The following is a 20,430-nucleotide window of genomic DNA, read 5'->3' as shown; positions in this document are numbered from 1 at the left end:
GGTCTATTGTGGTAATATACATGTAAAAACACACTTATATACATATTTTCATACATATTGTTATTTGGTAGTCTAACAGTTTTAAAATCTAGCAACAACTTTGTCAATTACATAAAATTTCCATCCAATAGCACTAGTGTATTCTAAATAAATATTGTAAGAATAAAAAAATCGATTTTTTGCCATTTTGTGTCACATTTGCGATCAATAAATCGCATTGCTCAACAACATTAACTTCTAGCATCTCTAGAAATACGTATCAGCCATTGAAAAACGTAGTCACCCTCGATTCATGCGTGTTCTAAATGTTTTAGGCAGTACTTTAACTTCCCATCACTTTCCCCTTCTCTTTCTCATCTCTCCCTCTCTCTGCCAGTGCTAAATAGCCACGCTGAGTGAGCATTTAGTTGATTAAACATTTACAAGGCTGTCCAGTGGAAAACAAATGCGCTGACATACAGTCCAGCTGTCTCACTTCATCTTCCTTTCCTCTTCTCTCATTTCCATCTGCTCCATTTAAAGTGAGTGAGACAGGCTGGAAGGGTTTAGTTCTGTGGGGGTTTGGACTTGCTCGCTGGTAACTAAATACAAACCCTTTTACTTTCATCATAATGGGGGAAAGAGCCAGCTGAGTGCAAAATGTAGAGATTATTAACATGTTCTCATGGTGGCAAAGCGAATTCTGCAACACAACTGATGCCTAACATGTATAATGTGCGAAGGCCAATAAATAAGCCAATCATAGTGTGACTAACTGTGGAATAACTGTACCCAGGACCAACGGAAGATGGACAGCGTTTGGGAAACATGCTCTTAAAAACAGGTCATTATATTGTGATGCAATAATGATACATTTCCATTTTACATCCAACTTCATAACTGAAAGTGACATGTGTCTGCAGTGTCTGTAGTGTGTGTGTACCTGCTGGTGCTCTGGGGGTGGTGGGATTTCTTCTATCTGCTCCAGCTCTGCGAGATCTTTATCTGGGATAAAAACTGGATCTTTAATAGTCTCCATGTCCTGTTCCAACGTGCTGGACTGATTCTCTGCATGTTCCTCCACAACATTGCTGAAAAACAAGTGATAGGGAGAAAGGGGGTAGATGTAAGTAGAAGCATACACAGGAAAGCACTAAAATATTTAAATATACTAACATTTATTCACACAAAAGACGGCACTGCAACATTTGTCAAATAAGGGAAAAACCAAAAGAAAAAATAATGAAAAAGAAAAACAAGGCCAAAGGACGTGGCTTGATAGGTCTGAAGCAGCTCCGCAACTTGGTTATCCAGCGGTTACCAAGTCACCAGATGTTACCCGAGTGCTTGAGTGATCGTAAAGTTACGATGTACAGTAACCTGACGTTAACCTGCCAGGTGGTCACTACTCACCTCTTGAGAGTGGTGCCAAGGGGTTGACTGAAGGGGGGCACAGAGCCCACCTCACACTGACTGGCACTAGAGTTCTCTACAGGGACATCAGCATGCGGGACGTCTAGTCCACTGAAGGAAAGAAATCATATTCCATTTACCATGAAAAGGGAAAGATATGAGAGAGCGAGAGAGAGAGAGCGAGAGAGAGAAAGAGAGAGAGAGAGCGAGAGAGAGAGAGAGAGAGAGAGAGAGAGAGAGAGAGAGAGAGAGAGAGAGAGAGAGAGAGCGAGAGAGAGAGAGAGAGAGAGAGAGAGAGAGAGAGAGAGAGAGAGGATCTGGCATAAGCAGGGCCAGGACTGAAGCAAGCTCTTGTCGTGCTGGTGCTGTAGTGCTTTGCTGATGTAATTGTTGATGTTGATGCAAATGCTAAAAGTCCAGTCAAAACAAGCCATAGTGGGCCGAGATCCATTCATGAATTGTGATGTTATTGAAAACTCCAAGGCACATCCAAGGTCAAGTCCGTAAAGTGATATACGTATGCTTAAGACAGATTCGATCAAGTTCTGATGCAGAATTGAGTCCACAAGCAGGCACATTAATGCAACAATGAATGAATAAATGAATAAGAAAAAAAAAGCTGAATAAAGAAATAATGATGAAAAACAAACCAAAATGAATGACAGCAATAACTCATTTCCCCTCCTCTCCTTCATGAGTATGTGTACTTACCTGGAGGAGCTCTCAGAGGAGGTGACTGAGGTAGGTGAGGCTGATTCTGGACTCCTCTGGAGCTCAGCAGCAGGTGTGGAGGAGTCTTCCACCTGTTGGTCCGTCTGGGGAGGGGTTGAAACAGACTGCTCCTCTGTGGCTGTGGCCTGTGCGGTTTCAGGGTCTGGTTGGGCTTGAGGTGAAGGAGGTGTTTGGGGCTGTGTGAGTGTGGGTGGTTGAGCTGGTTGTTGGGTGTTTTGGGGTTCTTGTTCCTCCACATCCTCCTGCTGCTGCTGCTGTTGTTGTTCTTGCTCTGAGAGGTCAGATTCAAGCTGAATCTGAGCCTCCTCCACCACCTCATCTAGATTCACAGTCTAAAACAAAAGAAAAACACATTTGGAATGAAAGAAAGGATGTGAATTGTGGAAAAACACCAGAACTCTAAATTAAGATGCAGACAGGAGCTAAAAGATCAAGTAACCTCAAGTGACAACAAACATCACTGAGGTGTGAAAGCAAACTGAAAATAGCCGATAACAAAACAGACAACAGAACTTTGGGTTATGAACTTACCCGTTTGTGCTGTTCTTCATGTGGGGCATCTTTTAAGTGTAATAAGGCCTCCTCTATAACAGCCCTCTCCGTCTCCAACCCCACATCGTATGATGACTGTACGCGTGTCATACTTTCCTCTTTAACCTAAAAAACAATGTTTCAAATCACCTTTAAATGTAAAAATAGATTGTGTGGTTAGACATAGCGCTCACCAACAGTTCTGCATTCTGAGGGGCTGACTTAAACTATATGTGGTATAATCTGTCTCTCAGTACATTCAATTTAAAAGATTTTTTTCATATTTTGCTTTTAATTGGTTACAAGATAAGGCGCAACCAGTGGTGTCTGGTACTACTACAGTCAAATCTAGCAAAAGGCATGCTCAAGTGCAAAAGATTTAAAACTTAAAGGGGTCATATGACATGGCTAAAACGAATATTATGGTTTGTTTTAGATGTAATGCAATGTGTATACACGATATAAGGTTCAAAAACACTGTATTTTCCAAATGTGCATGTTTGTATCTCCTCTTTGCCCCACCTCTCTGAAAAGCACAGATTTTTTACAAAGCTCATCGCTCTGAAAAGTGAGGTGTGCTATGATTGGCCAGTTAACCAGTGCGTAGTGATTGGTCGAATACTGCAAGTGTGTGACAGAAATGTAACGCCTCTTACCATATTTGGAACATCAGGTTCCAAAGCAATTGTACTGACAGGTACGCCCACCTTACTTGTGTATACATTTGGGTGGTCTTAGTCAACTCATACCATGAACTGACGTAGATTTGTGGGGGTGTGGTTACACGGGGCATTTCAGGCAGGTCTGGGTGGAAGACCGCTTTTAGATAGAATGCATCTTTTATTCCAACACTTTCAATTTTGCAATTTTATGTGTCTAATACATGCATGGGCAACTTATAACACACCTAAGACACGTAAAAACACGTGTTCGCGCCATATGACCCATTTAAAGCAAAATTGCAATATGAATATTGCAGACTTGCATAAAAATGAACAAGCCATTTATGGCGTTTTGCTTTTCATCCTTGTCCTTCTTCTGGAAGAAACTCACAAGAGTTTTCAGAGACATGAGGGTGAGTAAATTAATGACAATCATCTTTTTTTTGGGGTGAACTATATCCTGTTGACAGAACAAGTTTGGTTACTTAGAGGTGGGTCTTCAAAGGCAAAGGACTATCAATCAAGCTACTGTATATGGAGTAACGAGAAAACATTTCTAACAAATCTATAAGTTACACAATTATCTCAGAGGAGGGGAGGCTCTTTGTTGGGGCAACTGTCAGTTTTTATAGATTAGTCTGTTGAAAGGTAAAATGTCAACAGCTATCATTAGTCTGAATGGGGAACTATTGCACAACTTCAGTGACAATTGAGGAACAAACTTACACAACAGCTAAACAAGCTAAGGGTCAAAACGCATGACAACTTTTTATAAACATGAAGTAAATCTGAATTGTGCTCAGTGACTTTTGCGGTATTAACTGGGGTTCTTTCGAAAGTTCAATATACAATTTCAACTCTATGAATGCTTCATATACTCAATTTATTATTTGGTTTGTATGTTGATGATCTGATAATTCAGTGGGATTTTTAAACTTTCTATAAGGACATTTAGTTGGTTTTAGAGATTGTGTTGCATTAAAGGGACAGTTCACACAAAAATAAAAAATCTATCATTATTTACTCACCCTTGAATTGTTCAAAATCTGTATAAATTTCTTTGCTCTGATGAACACAGAAAAGGTTTTTGAAGAATGCTTGTAACCAAACAGTTCTTGGCCACCATTGACTACCATAGTAGGAAACATTACAATGGTAGTCAAAAGTGCCCCAGAACTGATTCCAGAACTGCTGTCCTAAATTCTTCAAAATATCTTCTTTTGTGTTTAACAGAACAAGGTCCTGTTAATCCAAAGTACTGTTTGATTACAAGCACTCGCCCAAATATCTTTCTCCGTGTTCAACCAAACAAAGAAATCTACACAGGTTTGGAACAACTAGAGAGAGTAATTCATGACACAATGTTACTAGTGGTGGGACTCGATTAAAAAAATTACTCTAATTATTAGAGGCTTTGTAATTAATTAATCTCAATTAATCGCATATCAATATTTGCCACGAGAAGCAACATTTTCAATTTAAATGGATTTTGGTATATGACTGAATCAATGAATAGACACATAAATGAGCTTAAAAAACAAAATCGTGTTTATTTTCATCACTGAGTGTTAACATAAAGTGTTCGAGTGTGGATTGGCGACACTGCCTGCTCAAATTAGGAGCGTTGTCTGTGCTAGCTGCAACATGTTTGACATTGAGGTGGTAGCGGAGGCTGGAAGTGCTCCGGTGATCGGCAAATTCTTTCTTACACAATTTGCACACAACTGTGCTTTTATCCAGGTTTCCACCCGGTAGTTTTTTAAAACTAAAATTTCCACCCACCGAACCCAGCAACGACTTCTCGTCGGTTTTCATTTCTCGTGTTGTGTCCTGTGCATCAGTATTACGGGTTTGCCGGGAACTCGTGCAACGAGCAACGTTCCGCGCTGTTTGGAGTGAAAAAATAAATAGCGATTAAATGCATTATTTTTTTTGTTGAGTTATTTTTTCTGAAATTAATTAATCGTAATTAACGCGATAAAGTACCAGCCCTAAATGTTACTTTTTGGATGAACTATCCCTTTAATCAGGGCTTGACATTAAGCATTGTAATGTGGTTGTCCTTAGGACAAGTAAATTTGTCATTCACTTGTCCGAGTACAAAAATTACTTGTCCAAAGACAAAAAATATATATTTAATTTGAATTATAATATAATTTAACCAATATAATTGTTTCAGATTTAAATTGGTCAAGTTGGCTTCTAAGCATTTTAACTAGTGTCCGCTTTGGCCGCTTGAATTTGGTTACAGGCCTACTCTCCGTGACTGCTATAAACCAAAGGCAAGCAGTAATTATTATTAGTGTTAAGGCTGTACGTTAACTTTTTTTGCACATAGCAATGATGCTAGAGAGGTTTAAAGTTTGGTAGCACAGGCCAAACAGTAGTTGCATAAATCGTCTGTTGTCATCATTAAAAAAAAATATGCAGGTGCAGTTCATCATGAATATGTAGGTAACTGACAAAAGACATTAATGTTACATACAGATGGATTACCTAAATTTGTTTGAATTTTTCTAAATTCTGTGTTTTTCTTTTTTTATTATACAATAGTGGTATATTTGTCCACATAAATTACTGTAGTATACTATAGAATTTACTATAGTAAACTGCAGTAAAATTCTTAGATACTATAGTGTTTTTGAAATTTACAAGGGCACTACAATTTTCAATAGCAAATTCATTACAGTATTTTTTGTCTGAGTGTTCAATTTTATGGGACATTTATTTTGACGGGTCTTCGGGAAGACGCTTGAGTTTGTCGATAGGCAGCTTCACTCAAACAGTAAAACGCTCGTAAAATAAACTCTCAGAGCAACTCTGGAGATGAATTATGTGCACAGTTTGAATGTTAAACTGTGCACATAATTAATCAGAACAGCCAGATGACACATTTAAATAACAGGATTCCACGTCCGCATCTAGTTACATGGACTCAGTGCTCAACTCAGTACCATTGATTATTGTCACACACAAACAAGCACAACCACGACAAATGCACTTCACACAAACACGCAGCTCTGTCTAATGCACATATTCTTATTATTCTACATACAGTATATGTCACACTCTTGTTGTTGTTGTTTTTTCAAGTTACTTGTCCGGTCGGGCAAGTAAAATCCTCTCACACTTGCCCATACAAAACATTCACTTGTCCCGGACAAGCAGACAAGCGTTAATGTAGAGCCCTGCTTTAATGTTGATTCATTTGCATTACCTCTTTATCTGCTCCTGGTTCCTGCATTGCGTAATGGCTGTCATCCTGTGCAGGGAGTCCTGGGCCAGCAGAGATCTCTTCTGAACAATATACATCATGACCAGATTGCCTGCAAACAGAGACAAACGTAAGATTGGTGACTTTACATTATAAAAACAAGATGACAACCTACAGGCCAAAAACAGCTACATGTACACTACACAACATGAGAGCACCACAGTCAGGATAATGTCAGCATCTCTTCTGCATGTGATATAACACCTCGCTTCTGTCCAGATGATGCCATCGTCCATCGCCGATGGCTGACAGACATCACGTTGTTGAGTCGGCATAGTGATTCCAACAAATGTTTCACTTTCATCATGTGACTCTCGCTGATCTGTGCTGCAAATCACGTTGTAAACAAATATACAGACTGGCCTGACTTTATAACTGTGAAGCTTGCGCTCTATAAAGAAGATACACAGTTTGTGCAGACCCGCCTGACTTTAAAACTCAAACTGTATAAAGAAGACGTCTGTGCAGCCCTCACTGTATAAAGAAGACTTGTGTCTGCGCAGCCCATGTTGTATAAAGAAGACGAGTGTCTGTCTGCGCAGCTCGCATTGTATAAAGAAGACTTGTGTCTGTGCAGCCCTCGATGTATAAAGAAGACTTGTGTCTGCGCAGCCCGGTCTGCATAAAGAAGTCTTGTGTCTGCGCAGCTCGCGTCGTATAAAGAAGTAACATGTCTGCGCAGCACGCGTTGTATAAAGACGACGCATGTCTGAGCAACTCGCGTTGTATAAAGACGCGCCTCACTTTATAACGCCGTAGGTCACCCAACCCTACAGAGAACTCATTCAAAAAACAATCAGGTTAGCATTATGGAAGCACTATTCATTTTGCTTGGGTGACCTTGTAAGATTATGAATTGCTTCAAAACCATGTTGTGCCCAGAAAAAAATGGGATGCGGCTATACAGCCACCTGTGTGCCTAAAAATCGTATAAACATGAGTGAACAAAAAAATTCAATTCCAGTTCAGTTCTACGCCACTGAACATTTCCACATAGCGAACCATTACCCAATCGTCACTAGCCTGAGAATTCAGGCAACTGTGTGAATAAAACAGGCAGTTAATTAATGTGTAGTTTTTGTGTCAAAACAACAATCGAAGACTGATATTAAATACACATCAATGCGATTCACATAAGCTGTGTTTTCATTCCTCCTTTCTAAGCTCACACTAGCTCTTCAACACCTAAAACGTTCCATGTTTGGAAATGAATGCAAGCGGCACGGACAGCAGCATCAAAAATAACTATCAATGGACACAACAAACAGATCACACTACAATCAATCATATACTCTATCTTCATCACCTTCTCAATCTGGAAGCCAGATTCAAGTGTAATGTAAAATCATGGCAGAGATATTTTACTTTGCATCTGTCCTCTAAAGAAAGCTGTCAGATGACTGGGAGCATGAGCAACAGCTGGTGACTGTCATTGTAAGCGCTCTCTCGATTCAAATAGTCACACAGTAATCTGAGAGCGTCACCTTGACTAGATTTAGGAGTGAGGACTTGCGCACATACAGGGACATGTTAACATGCTGTCAGCACCTGAGCCGATATGGTCAAACCCTCAATCAACGTCAAACATTAAACTGACGTCGACTGATTCCTCTGAGGAGATTCGAGTCTTCACCATCAGCACTTTGTGATTAGGTGTTTAAGTTAAGTAAGCTTGTAGGGGCAAGTTACAGTTGTTAAGACGCACCCACTTTAAAACTTAAGAAAAAAGTCCTTGTAAACGTTTACAACATTGAACAACGTGCAAAGAGCAATAAAATATAAAGCTATGCAAGATAACAAAGGAGAAGGAATGTTTTCACGTTTTCTGTTGAAAACTCGCATCAAATTCAAAGTTCTGCATACAGATTTATGTACCCGCCAGATCCCTACGCTCTGCAAACGACTTGTAGTGCCATCCCAAAAAGGGGAAAAAAAACAATCTCAAGTACCTTCTCTAGATCTGTTCCACATTTGGACTACGGGGCAGTCGTGGTCTAATGGTTAGAGTCGGACTCGTGACCAGAAGGTTGCCGGTTCGATTCACAGGGCCGGTGGGTAACGACTGAGGTGCAAGGCACCTTACCCCTACTTGCTCCCCGGGCGCTGCAGTGATAGATGCCCACTGCTCCGGGTGTACGTGTGTTCACCACTTGCTGTGCGTGTGTTCACTACTCTCTGGATGGGTTAAATGCAGAGGTCACATTTCGAGTATGGGTCACCATATCTGACTAATAGGTCATTTTCATTTTTTTTGTGGAATGATCTGCCCGCTGCTACACGATCCGTCAAAAATACTGATGATAACCTTTTGTTTTGTCCTGATTTTGGCAAAATCTGTATATTCAATAATGACCATCTAACTTTACCTTATCCTACTTATACTGTACATGACTACTTGGATCACTACCTAATTTAAATGGCCATATAACACGTAAACTCAAATGTAGGAAAAATGGAGGGTGTGATTCAATGTACAGTACAAGTACAGTCACGATGCGATGCGAGTCACGATTCTGATCTCACGATGCGATTTATTCACGATTGACTCACGATTTATTTTTACAAAATGAGTTGAAACAAATTAGAAATGAACAACTTCCCTTGCATTATTTCTTAAATGCTTCACGTTTCTTTGTATAATAAAATAATGTTTTATTTCAAATAACAAAACTAAACTGCAATTTTATAACAAATTAATAATAGAAAAAGTCTCTTTAATATAAACAAACTAATACTGTCTGAGCTTTTCTTGGATTTTTTTGCATTTAAGAAATATCAGCATGTCCACGTTTAGATTTGCAGTGAAAATAGCGGCCCTTGCTGTTCAAAAAATGTATTGCGATTCAGTTCACACCTCAACCGATTTGAATCGTCACTCATTATAACCGATTTTCAACCGACTCACGGTGAATTGTACATTCGTCAAAACAAAGATTTCTTAGTTGAACCTAGTGTTGTCACGGTACCAAAATTTCAGTAGTCAGTACCAATACCAGTAAAATTCCATGGTTCTTGGTACCAATTTCGGTACCAAAGCAAAACACCAGTACATGCTAATTGAAACACAATTTTATTAATAAAGCTCATTGTTAATATAAATGTATAGAAAGCAATGCCATTTTGTATACATGAAGTATACAAGTTAATTGTTGCTGAAACTGTTGTGTGCTCACTGGGGTCTTTCATGCTGATGAACATCCTCCTCAGTCTGCTGCTGTATAAGACAAATAGAATAAACTTCAGTAAGGCAACTGACTGAACAAACATGCATATGCAATATTACAACAAACCTCAGTTTTTAATACTGCATTTACACAAGATTACTTACATTAAGGTAACTGTATATTAAAATAATAAATGCAACAGATATATTTTTCTTTAGTTTAAATGTGGCTTTTTAAACCTAATAGAGTTATCCATCCAAGACATACACATTGCTAGTCATACAGTTGGTGTGATAGTTTTCTAGCACATAGATTTCAGATAGGAATAAATAAAATAGGTACTGTAAACCCCATCCTGTCCTCCCATTTATTTTACTCCATTACAGTTATAAAAGCATTAAATGGTTAATAAGGACACTTGACTGGATTAGCATTGGCGCTAACAAATTAACACGCAAACAGGGATGTTTATTTTGACGTAACCTTTAACTTAACATATGATACAACATTCATAATGCAAACGCGAACAGAATTTGAAAATTACCGCTTGAACTTGTTAACTTAAATCCGGATGCGTCCTCGTTTCACCACAAAACTCTGTTCGTTTTCTTCGTGATATGACTTTAATCTGAAGTATTTCTGTGCGCGTCTGTTGTGGATCGGAGCCGTGCTTATCCGCTCATCACGTCTTGTTGCGTCTATGAAAAGTTTCCGATTGACAACCTGTCAGACAGAGCATCAGTACCCGGTTGACCAGGTACGTCGGTACTACCGGGTCTTGTGAAAATTAGGTACCGACAACTTTTTTATTTTTAGGTACCGACTTGGACCCGAAGTACCGGTACTTTTGACAACACTAGTTGAACCGTTAATTAAAAATATTTATATTTAATAATGTTTTAAACTAAAAAAAATATTACTTTAAAAATCAAACAATAATGTTACGCTGAACTGAAAAACAAATTATTAATTGGATGAAGGACTGTGTGAAAAACCTTTTTTCAGTCCAGAAATATAAGAATCAACATTATAAAGAGTTGGGAAATAAATATTTCATATTATACTGGATTTTGAACCAAACAACTACAAATACAATGCATCAACAGCACTACAGACAGCATTTGCAAGCCCCAAAATGAAATCGCAGCTCTGGACTTGAAGTATGTGTCAGGAAAAAAAACTGGTGACAGGACACAATAAATGACTGTGATCAATTAGCCAGCGCTTCACTTGATGTGGCAGATCACTTCATTTTGTGCAAGAGTTAATTCTCTTGGACTGTCTGGATGAGTAGGTCTAGGAAAGCCAGGCGCCCAGTGAAATCCCCTAAACATTTCCTGTTAGCTTTAGCCCTACTCTTCATTCCACAGCTAAAGTAGTTCACCTTCAAAATGAAACATCTGTCATCATTTACTCACACTCATGTCATTTCAAACCTGTATGACTTTCTTTCTTCTGCAGAACACAAAAGAGGATATTTTTAAGAATGTAAATGATGACAGAATTTTCATTTTGAAGGTGATCTACAAGTAAATTTACAACATCACAATCATGTAAAGCATATTTGTAATGTTGAATTAGCTCTTTTGAGGTAAAATTATGTTTAAAGGGGATGTGTGATGGAATTTAACTTCTTTAAATGTAGTAAGCGAGTTGTATAGCCATTCGAACAAACAACATCTGCCAAGTCGCAACTAGGGATGTAACGATTCACCGTGAGCCGGTTGAAAATCGATTATAATGTATGACGATTCAAATCGGTTGAGGTATGAACTGAATCGAGATACATTTTTTGAACAGCAGGGGCCGCCATGTTCACTGCAAACCTAAACGTGGACATGCTGATATTTCTTAAATGCAAAAAATCCAAGAAAAGCACAGACAGTATTAGTTTGTTTATATTAAAGAGACTTTTTGTATTATTAATATGTTATAAAATTGCAGTTTAGTTTTGCTGAGTGAATCGTTACATCCCTAGTAGCAACGCTCAACGTTCACAGAAAAGGAAGGTATTTTCTTTAACAGAAATCACTTTTTCAAGACTACAAAGAACGGCTCGTTGGGGCTCGTCCTGGGTTAGTGACATCATGAATCCCGAAATTGACACTGACCCTGCCCCCTGAAACACGGATAGGTAAATGGGCGGCATTCACATCTCAACACACACTCTAAGCAGTAGACCAATCACATAAGACTGGCTCAGCTTGACCAATCAGAGCATTTCGGAAGGAGGGACTTACATTTACATTTAGTCATTTAGCAAACGCTTTTATCCAAAGCGACTTACAAATGAGGTAAACAACTCTTCATAGAACCAGGAACTCAACAGCCTGTTTTCAGAGAATCGAGATGACGGTGTAAAAAAACAGGTGAAATATGTAATATAGTCATTTTCTGAAAATCGAAAAAAGGACATCTATTGTTTAGCACATCATAAACATAGTAAAGAATTTAGTAAAGAAACATAAAGAAATTAGGCTGAGCGATACCATAAACAAATCAAGGAAAAACTGAAAACTCATGGACTCAAGAAAGTGTAGGTAAATATGCTCTACTGGCAAACAGGATGTCATTCTGTTGTCGCTTTACATGATTGATAGAAGTGGCACAGAAACAGTGTTGTTTACATAACTCGCAGATTTACCAATCATGTGGTAGTATTCATTTATATAACTTGGAAATTCATTTGGAAGTGGAAAAGTAAGTATTTGTTGAAAGCATAGACAAAGAATATGGACATACAACAGCACTACACAAATCCGAAACTGTTGTGCCTGTTTGTCTGACCTGGATGTGCTCGGTGACCTGGATGTCAATGTCTCCAAAACTGATACTTTTACAGCTTTTATTCTTGGTCAAAATGGCCTTTGGTGGTAGCTGACAAGGGTTGGTTATTGGTCAGGAAAAAACTTTTGTGCAACCCTAACTGGAAACAACTTCCCACCATTTGTCGGGCATCAAACTGTTTAGGTTTCATAATCCATAACATTAACTAAGGGCTAATATTATCCATTACACTGGCACATAAATTCTACACAGGACAGTTTACCAGAGATCACGAGCCAAAAAAACCTATAGCAAAAAGGGTTAAAAGGATGTATGCATTCATTGATAATCCCTTTGACAGTACACTTTCTATGTGACAGTGTAACACTACTTGGCACTGAGCACCTTTATGGTAAAACAAGGAAGGTGAATAAGCTAAATAAAATTACCTTTTGGCTATTCAGAGTAAGGATGTGCGAAACTAATCGACTAGTCGTTTAAACGGTAAGCTCCTACTAGTCGACATTGAAGACAAGAGTGGATTACACGAAAAAATGACAAAATGTTTTAATTTAAATTACTCAAGTCGTTTGCACTGCGCTCTTATTATTATTATTATTTAAGTTTATTTGAAAGGGACCATGTACAATTATAACATTAATGTTTCCATATCATGCATTGTACCGAATTTAGCCCACAGGCTAATTTCCAGCCGCAGTCCCTCAGCAGGTAAACATAAATTTAAAACACACATGTACATATACAATACACTAAAGCAATATAATATATTATATTGTAATGTAAGGAAAGTGGAACACATATGCACGAACCTGTCCCAAGACAGATCTTGTGATTATGAGTTAACATTCTTGGCTAAATTTAAAAAGGAATTTAAGACGAACGCCACATGAAAAATGTGTGGTGAACGGTTTAGCCAACAAAAAGAAAAATCTTGAAGTAACTAATTTTTGATGATAATGTGAGCAGGGTTGGGAAAAATCTACCAAATTGGCATCGGACGATGCCTACAGTGAAACATCGCGATGAACGATGACATCGGGGGGCGGGGCGATATCAGATTGCCATCTGCCAAAACATTAAAAACAATTATATCAGGGCTCCAGACTGCGACCAAAACGCATTGTGCGACCAGTTTTCAAGACAGTGTGAGCTCGCGCATGTAAAAGCTGCAAATTTGGAATTTCTTCCAGTTGTTATTTCATGTGGAAAGACTAGTAGATCTTGAGCCCACCAGTGTAGGCTGGGCGTGTGTTATTAGTCAACTGCGCAGGTCACGCGTCACTTATTTTTCCCCACTGCCATCGCAGATGCGCACAGTTCAGGTCGTCATTGAGAAGTTAACACACACACACACACACACACACAACGTGAAGGTTACTACGATTCGGTGTTTGCTTTCACTTTCTATGTCCATCTCAGTCTCGCACGCACACACGTTACGCAGCTTCCAAATCATACTCGACCATGGATAAGCGCGAATGGACGAGCTCGGTACATGTGCAGAATGTCATAGTGTGGACTAGGCTGTAAACATTTGTCTTGGGAATATGTTGTCCGCGTACGCGGACAAGATGAGCGGACGAACTCTGACCTTCCTGATGATGAAAACGGAATTATGCCGGAGAATCAAGATGCCGGCCCCAACATCGTGATGGCTGTCAGCCATCGGCGATGGACGATGACATCGTCTATCGGCCCAACCCTAGATGTGAGTGGTGCTGGCTCCGGTAAAACCAGACACAACGATATGTTTTGAGGTTTCAAATAAGATTTTTTTTGTCTATTTTATCATCTGCCAGACAAAAATCTAAGATCAAATAACTACCATTCATGCCAACTGCCTTATTACAGCTAATGATTTTCTGGCATTACACACAAGCAGATCAACTCGGGCCCTATCTGAACAACATTACGATGACATCACACTTTAAACTCAAAGATGTCACAATAAGCTTTGGGTGTTGCAGTTGTTCCAACATCAGTCATGGCCAGGACTGATTGATGACTGCTGATCTCACCTGATCACATCACCAGGAAAGTTTGCAAAGGCAAAGGTTGTTTTTCATGCAGTTGTGCCAAATGGTTACGCTAAAGGTCAGCAAATATGCAAACAGATGCTTACAGATGTGTCAAAGCATGAATAGGCAAATAGCATGATGACGAGGAGAAATCCATATCCGTTTGTTTTGAATTCGCTGAACGGACTTTGACTTGCTTATGTGGCAGTGGAAGAAAGCATCTGGCGAATTAAAAGGAAAAAGAAAACATGTATAAACTGCATCTGCTATACAGAATGAACACTGGATGACTAGACACTACATGTCAGAGGAAATGCTAATTTTTGCTGTGTGGTCTGCATTTCAAAATACAAACACTCCTATGTTGAGAATGTAAAAAAGCAGAATTTTGCAGAAGGGGAAGGGTTAGATGATGTGAATCCAGTACCTCAGAGATTACATATTTTTGTAGGCAAACTCGGAAGTAAGCGCCGTGCTGGTTCCCTCGACAGAAAGCCTATGCATTTTTCCCATAGACTTTTGGAAGATCGCAAAAAATAACCTCTGTGATTAACAAAGGCTTATAATGTTTACACATTTTGTCTATCAAGATAATCTTTACAAATTAACACCAAATTTGTTACTTTTGAAGCCGATTTACAATCGGCAGAAGTAAAAAGCTAACACGATGCCAGGGTTTTTCCTGGCTTAAAATGAGGCGGAGGTGGTGCCATCCTGATCTTGTACACACACAAGTAGGCCTACCGTACCTTTAAGTGGCTTAACCAAAGTGACTTTGACATATTAAAAGTTCTAATAAAATGAGATTAAGTGACAATTATTAAGTTATATAAAACATTACTTTTATTCAACTAAATAGAAATATTTTTTTTAATCAAATAATTTTTTAAATAATTTTCAACTAACTTTTCAGCCCACAATAGACAGCTGAATTAACCAGTCTTACTAAATGAGCAAAGCTCATTCACATCTTGCATTCTTCTGTGGTTCACTTTAAATGATTCAATGATCTCTCTTACCTGTATATTCGCTAGTGACTGAAAAGTTAAGTAGTTTAAATGAATCGGATCAAATGAGTAATTCGTGTGCGAGTCGTTCTGAGGACAGTATACGCAGATTCAATGATCCAACGGCACAGCTAAAGACATTACAATGATGTACGTCATGTTAATTTAAGAAATTTCAAGAAATTAAACATACTTTGATGCAAAACAAACAGCCTTGAAAGACAGCTAGCTCTTGTTCCGCAACTCTTTTTAGCACCTCAGTGTGCTGATAATGAAACAGCGCCTCCACTGTGACGTAATGCCGCAACTGCAGTTACAAATGACAGTCTGTTAAATGCACGCAGCATTTCTTCTGAAGACACCCGATATAATTTTGTCAAGAGTCTGAGGCAGCACGACATTTGACGGAGGCGGCCGCCTCCAATTTCTCTATGCAGGAAAAACCCTGGATGCTATAACAGACTATACTTAAGGTCGCTCGATATCAACTTCACCACCACCAAGCCTACGACAACTCTTTCAAACTTGATTAAAAATGTGTTCCCTGGAAAGTAATTACTCCGTGAATGAATCCACATCTACGTTTTAAGAGATTTGCGCCCATGTTGCATTATTTGTGAGCTTTACATGCGCGATGACTTCTAACGTTCCAGCCAAGGGAAGTAGTTGCCTTTAGCAACTTGTTAGCAACCGCCGTTTTGAAGACACGATAAGGCTTTAAAAAAAACCACAAGCGGGATATAAATGGTGAGTTTTATGTCATAGAATAAAATGTGCAAATATTTAGAGGTTTTGTTTACCACAGACCTTTTTTCGGATGATTTACCAAAAACTAGGGCTGCAACAACTAATCGATAAAATCGATATAAACAATAATGAAATTCGTTGTCAACGAATTTCATTATCGATTAGTTGGTCTGTGACGTCACTTGCGAGCTGCGCAGTTATAAATCAAGCACATCTTCTTCCCTTTTAAAATTACCGTTTTAGATGCGTCACTCCGTGCAGCATGAGCTGCGCAGTTTTAAAGTCAGATGTGGTTCTCTGTGGATGCGTCTCTTCGTGCAGCGCGAGATGCGCAGTTTAAGAGTCACACGTGTCTCTCCGTGCTGCGCGAGGTGCGCAGTTTTAAAGTCACACTTGACTCTCCGTGCAGCGCGAGATGCACAGTTTAAAAGTCACACGTGTCTCTCCGTGCTGCGCGAGATGCGCAGTTTAAAAGTCACACTTGTCTCTCCGTGCGGCACAAGTTGTGCTGTTTTAAAGTCAGACGTGTCTCTCGGTGCATGCGTCTCTCCGTGCAGCGCGAGGTGCGCAGTTTTAAAGTCTGGTGTGTCTCTCCGTGCAGCACATGTTGCGCAGTTTTAAAGTCAGACGTGTCTCTCGGTGCATGCGTCTCTCCGTGCAGCGCGAGGTGCGCAGTTTTAAAGTCAGACGTGTTTTGCATGCATCTCTTCAAGCTGCGCAGTTTTAAAGTTTAAAGAGGAGAGGTGTTTTAAATGACAAAATTAAAGATTATATTAGTAAAACCCAATTTGTGGCGTTTACACTTTGCAAAGTACATAATAGGCTAAATACCCTGATTTGGTGGTTTATTTAGTTCAGAGGTGGGTAACGAAGTACATTTACTTGAGAACTGTACTTAAGTACACTTTTTGAGTATTTGTACTTAAGTATTACTTTTTCTGTTTACCTTTTACTGTACTTCACTACATTTGAATGACAAATATCTCACTTTTCATGGCACAAAAAATGATTTCCTTGGCCGACCCTCCCCTCGCTCCCACGTTTGGGAGAGACTATTGTCAGTTTCTTCTAATATGACACACCTGAATCAACTCACCAGGTGTGTTAATTATGGAGACATTCACAACATTTTGGGAGAAGTCTAATGAGTTCAGTTGTGTATACTTTTCCCATATCTGATTTACTTATTATAAGCAAAAGATGTAATTACAATTTTATCCGATTAATCGAAAAAATAATCGACCAACTAATCGATTATCAAAATAATCGTTAGTTGCAGCCCTGCCAAAAACCCATTGACTTTGGAGCGAAGGAACTGGAAGTCCTAAAGTGCGAAGTCGCTTCCGGGTTTTGCATACAAAAATACATCTCTGAGCCCTCCCTATTAGGAAGTAGAAACATCCATGTAACTGTGCCAATGTCCATAAAGCACCTTAATTTTTTAAGAATAATAGCCTACTTAAACTAGGACTTTCTATCAAAATGTCTTTCTTGGGAAACGGCTGTTCTGTAGTTTATTATTCCGAACGTGTCGCGTGTCCATATTGCACCAAAATGAGACACTGCACTCCCTTGGGTCCGCAGCAACACACCTGCCACGCGTGAAGTCGATTGCATGAATGGTAGGGCTGTGCAAATATATAGATACATGTAAATATCGCAATATTTTTTTCCGATAGAGTATCGATAGTGAAACCTCTACTATCGATATATTTTTTAAAATCATGTCATATACATACGGCCAAAAGTAAGTGGAAGCGAGCATGGCGAAAAATATAAGAACGCTTCGAGCTCTCAGAGCTGATGTGTGGGTGTGCATTGCTTTTAAAAATAAGTCATGGAGTAATGAGTTATATAAAATAAATGCTGTTTGTAAGCTTCGCAAGTCATGACCCACAAAGTCACTTCGCTACTGCAGTGCATTAGACAAAAAGTTTATTCCAAACAGTAACAATGACATTTATTGTGCTTTCACAGATATGACACTCTTTTGGTTTGAGACTTTAATTTTTGAATTTTAAGTGTCTAATATATGCATGAACAACTTGTAACACACCAAAGATACAGGAAAACACAAAATCGCGTCATATGACTCCTGTAAAGTATTGCAATTAGGTATGGGCAGATTTATTTATGTATATCTGTATGGATGAATGCATGCAAGTTTAATTACTGGAAATGCATTTAAAAGAAGACTAGAACCATGCTTTCAAAATGTTGGGGAAGCACTGATTTAACCTGACACACTGTTCATGTTTGCTAGGGCTGAAACGATTCCTCGAGTAACTCGAATACAAAAAATCATCAAGGCAAATTTTGTTGCCTCGAAGCTTTGTTTAATCCATTTAACTACAGTACACACGGAGCACTGCGTTTCCCCATGGACCATTATTACTGACGCACAGCCCGCTAAACTCTATACATGTTACAGGGCTCTCAAGTCACACGCATTCACCGTGTGAGACACGCATTTTAGTCAGTTCACACGCTCACACGTATTTCTCATGCTGATAAATAAGTGATAGCTTATTGAAAGGTGAACTGCTATTTTACTTCGTTTTAGTCTATTTTGCGAGTGAAACCTGTTTTCCGGCTGCATTGAGTCCATCAAACTAGATGCGGACTTGTGGATGCCGAATCCTGTTATTTACACATGTCATCTGGCTGTTCTGCGTGTCTGAGTGAATGAACTGCACAGTTTAACGTGCTACACGCGAGATGCTCATGAATTTGTCTGCGTCTGCTCTGAATGAGGACATAAACTCTCAGAGCAACTCTGGAGGTGAAGTTCATTTCACAAACATGTTATTGTTTGAGTGAAGAAACAGACATACTAAAAAATAAGCGTCTTCCGACAACCTGCCAAAATAAAAGTCATAGGCTGTATATTACTATTTAATAGTAAAAACAAGAACTAAAACTAAAACTAATTTATATAAACTAAATGCATCATGCATAAGCTGAAGTTAGTTGTTTACCTTTGAAATTATGTTTCTTATTTATATACAGTATTTGTATTATATTGCATTTTGAATTTAATATAGCAAGGGAATGTACTAAATGGGTTTAGTTTTCACAGATATTAATGTATGCTATTTCAGCAATAAAAACTATTTAAAAAAATTATTTGTTCTAAAAAGGAAACAAATTAGTTGTTTTACTCATTTTAAGAGACCTGTCTTATTTCCTCTAGTATATTTAGTATTGCTTTTTAATGAAGAAAAAGTACTTCTTATCCGAATACCCGATTAATCGACGGAAAATCAGTAGAATACTCGATTAGTCAAAGAACCGATAGCTGCAGCCCTAATGTTTACTACTGTTCCAAATATTTTGTGTTGCTTAAAAATCTAATCGATTGTGTTCAATGTTTTTTACTCAGACATTTAAAATAACACATTTTAAAGCTGCAACCGCAATACAGTCATACCGCGAAACTGTGATAGTTTGGCCTAAGGTTACCATACCATACCATCAAAATCTCATTGTTGCTCTCGTTTTTGATTACGACCAAAGCTTCGAAGCTCCAAAACTGGTATTCGGACCAGACCTAATGCTAAAAGATAAGTTAAATAATAAACTAAGGAGACGGAAATCCAAAGATTTAGAAGCTTCAGATGTGCATGCAGCAACGTGGCCATGGGAGAAGAACAACAGGCTTGTGGGGCATACAGCCAAAGCATTCTCAAAAAGTAGGCCAATGCTGCAGCTAGACAAGGAATTCTGCCAACCAGCACAGAAGATGTTTGAGACTTAAAGTCCCAGAAAAAAAATCCAGTGCATTATAATCTCTCAATTTTTCACCCAACATCTCTGGGCCTGGATAGAGCTGAATTGATCTGTACAGAAGTTGCAATCATTCCAGTGTGCAAGACATTTGCTCCTTCCATAGCCTTTACCCCTAATCTTTGTTGTTGTTATTAACTATTCTAAATTGTTTGACATGTTGTTTCATGTATGTACGGGAATTAATTAAAACAGGTTTTACAGTTGCAGAAAAAATGTGAACAGATGAGGACTGCAAAGAGAAAGTCAAGTCAAATCTATAACTGAACTTTCTCAGATACACAGTGCATACACAGCCCTAAGAGAGGAGAGGCCAGGCTATCAAATGCA

At 38.8% G+C, this 20,430-nt stretch overlaps 1 protein-coding gene across 1 annotated transcript in view; it reads right to left on the bottom strand.

Annotated features, from left to right (window-relative positions):
• suco (SUN domain containing ossification factor) overlaps nucleotides 1-20,430 on the bottom strand; it is a 92,969-nt gene that overhangs the window by 50,437 nt on the left and 22,102 nt on the right. Inside the window, exons 2-6 of the mRNA XM_057353325.1 lie at nucleotides 6,535-6,643; nucleotides 2,656-2,781; nucleotides 2,104-2,456; nucleotides 1,393-1,503; nucleotides 923-1,070 (exon numbers count right to left, since the gene is read on the bottom strand). Coding sequence (XP_057209308.1) covers nucleotides 923-1,070; nucleotides 1,393-1,503; nucleotides 2,104-2,456; nucleotides 2,656-2,781; nucleotides 6,535-6,643 — 847 coding nt within the window. The remainder of the gene's footprint in view (nucleotides 1-922; nucleotides 1,071-1,392; nucleotides 1,504-2,103; nucleotides 2,457-2,655; nucleotides 2,782-6,534; nucleotides 6,644-20,430) is intronic.

This window comes from Triplophysa rosa, linkage group LG15 (genome assembly GCF_024868665.1).
Source record: "Triplophysa rosa linkage group LG15, Trosa_1v2, whole genome shotgun sequence".
Taxonomy (NCBI): domain Eukaryota; kingdom Metazoa; phylum Chordata; class Actinopteri; order Cypriniformes; family Nemacheilidae; genus Triplophysa; species Triplophysa rosa.
This window is presented reverse-complemented; position numbering and strand designations above follow the sequence as displayed.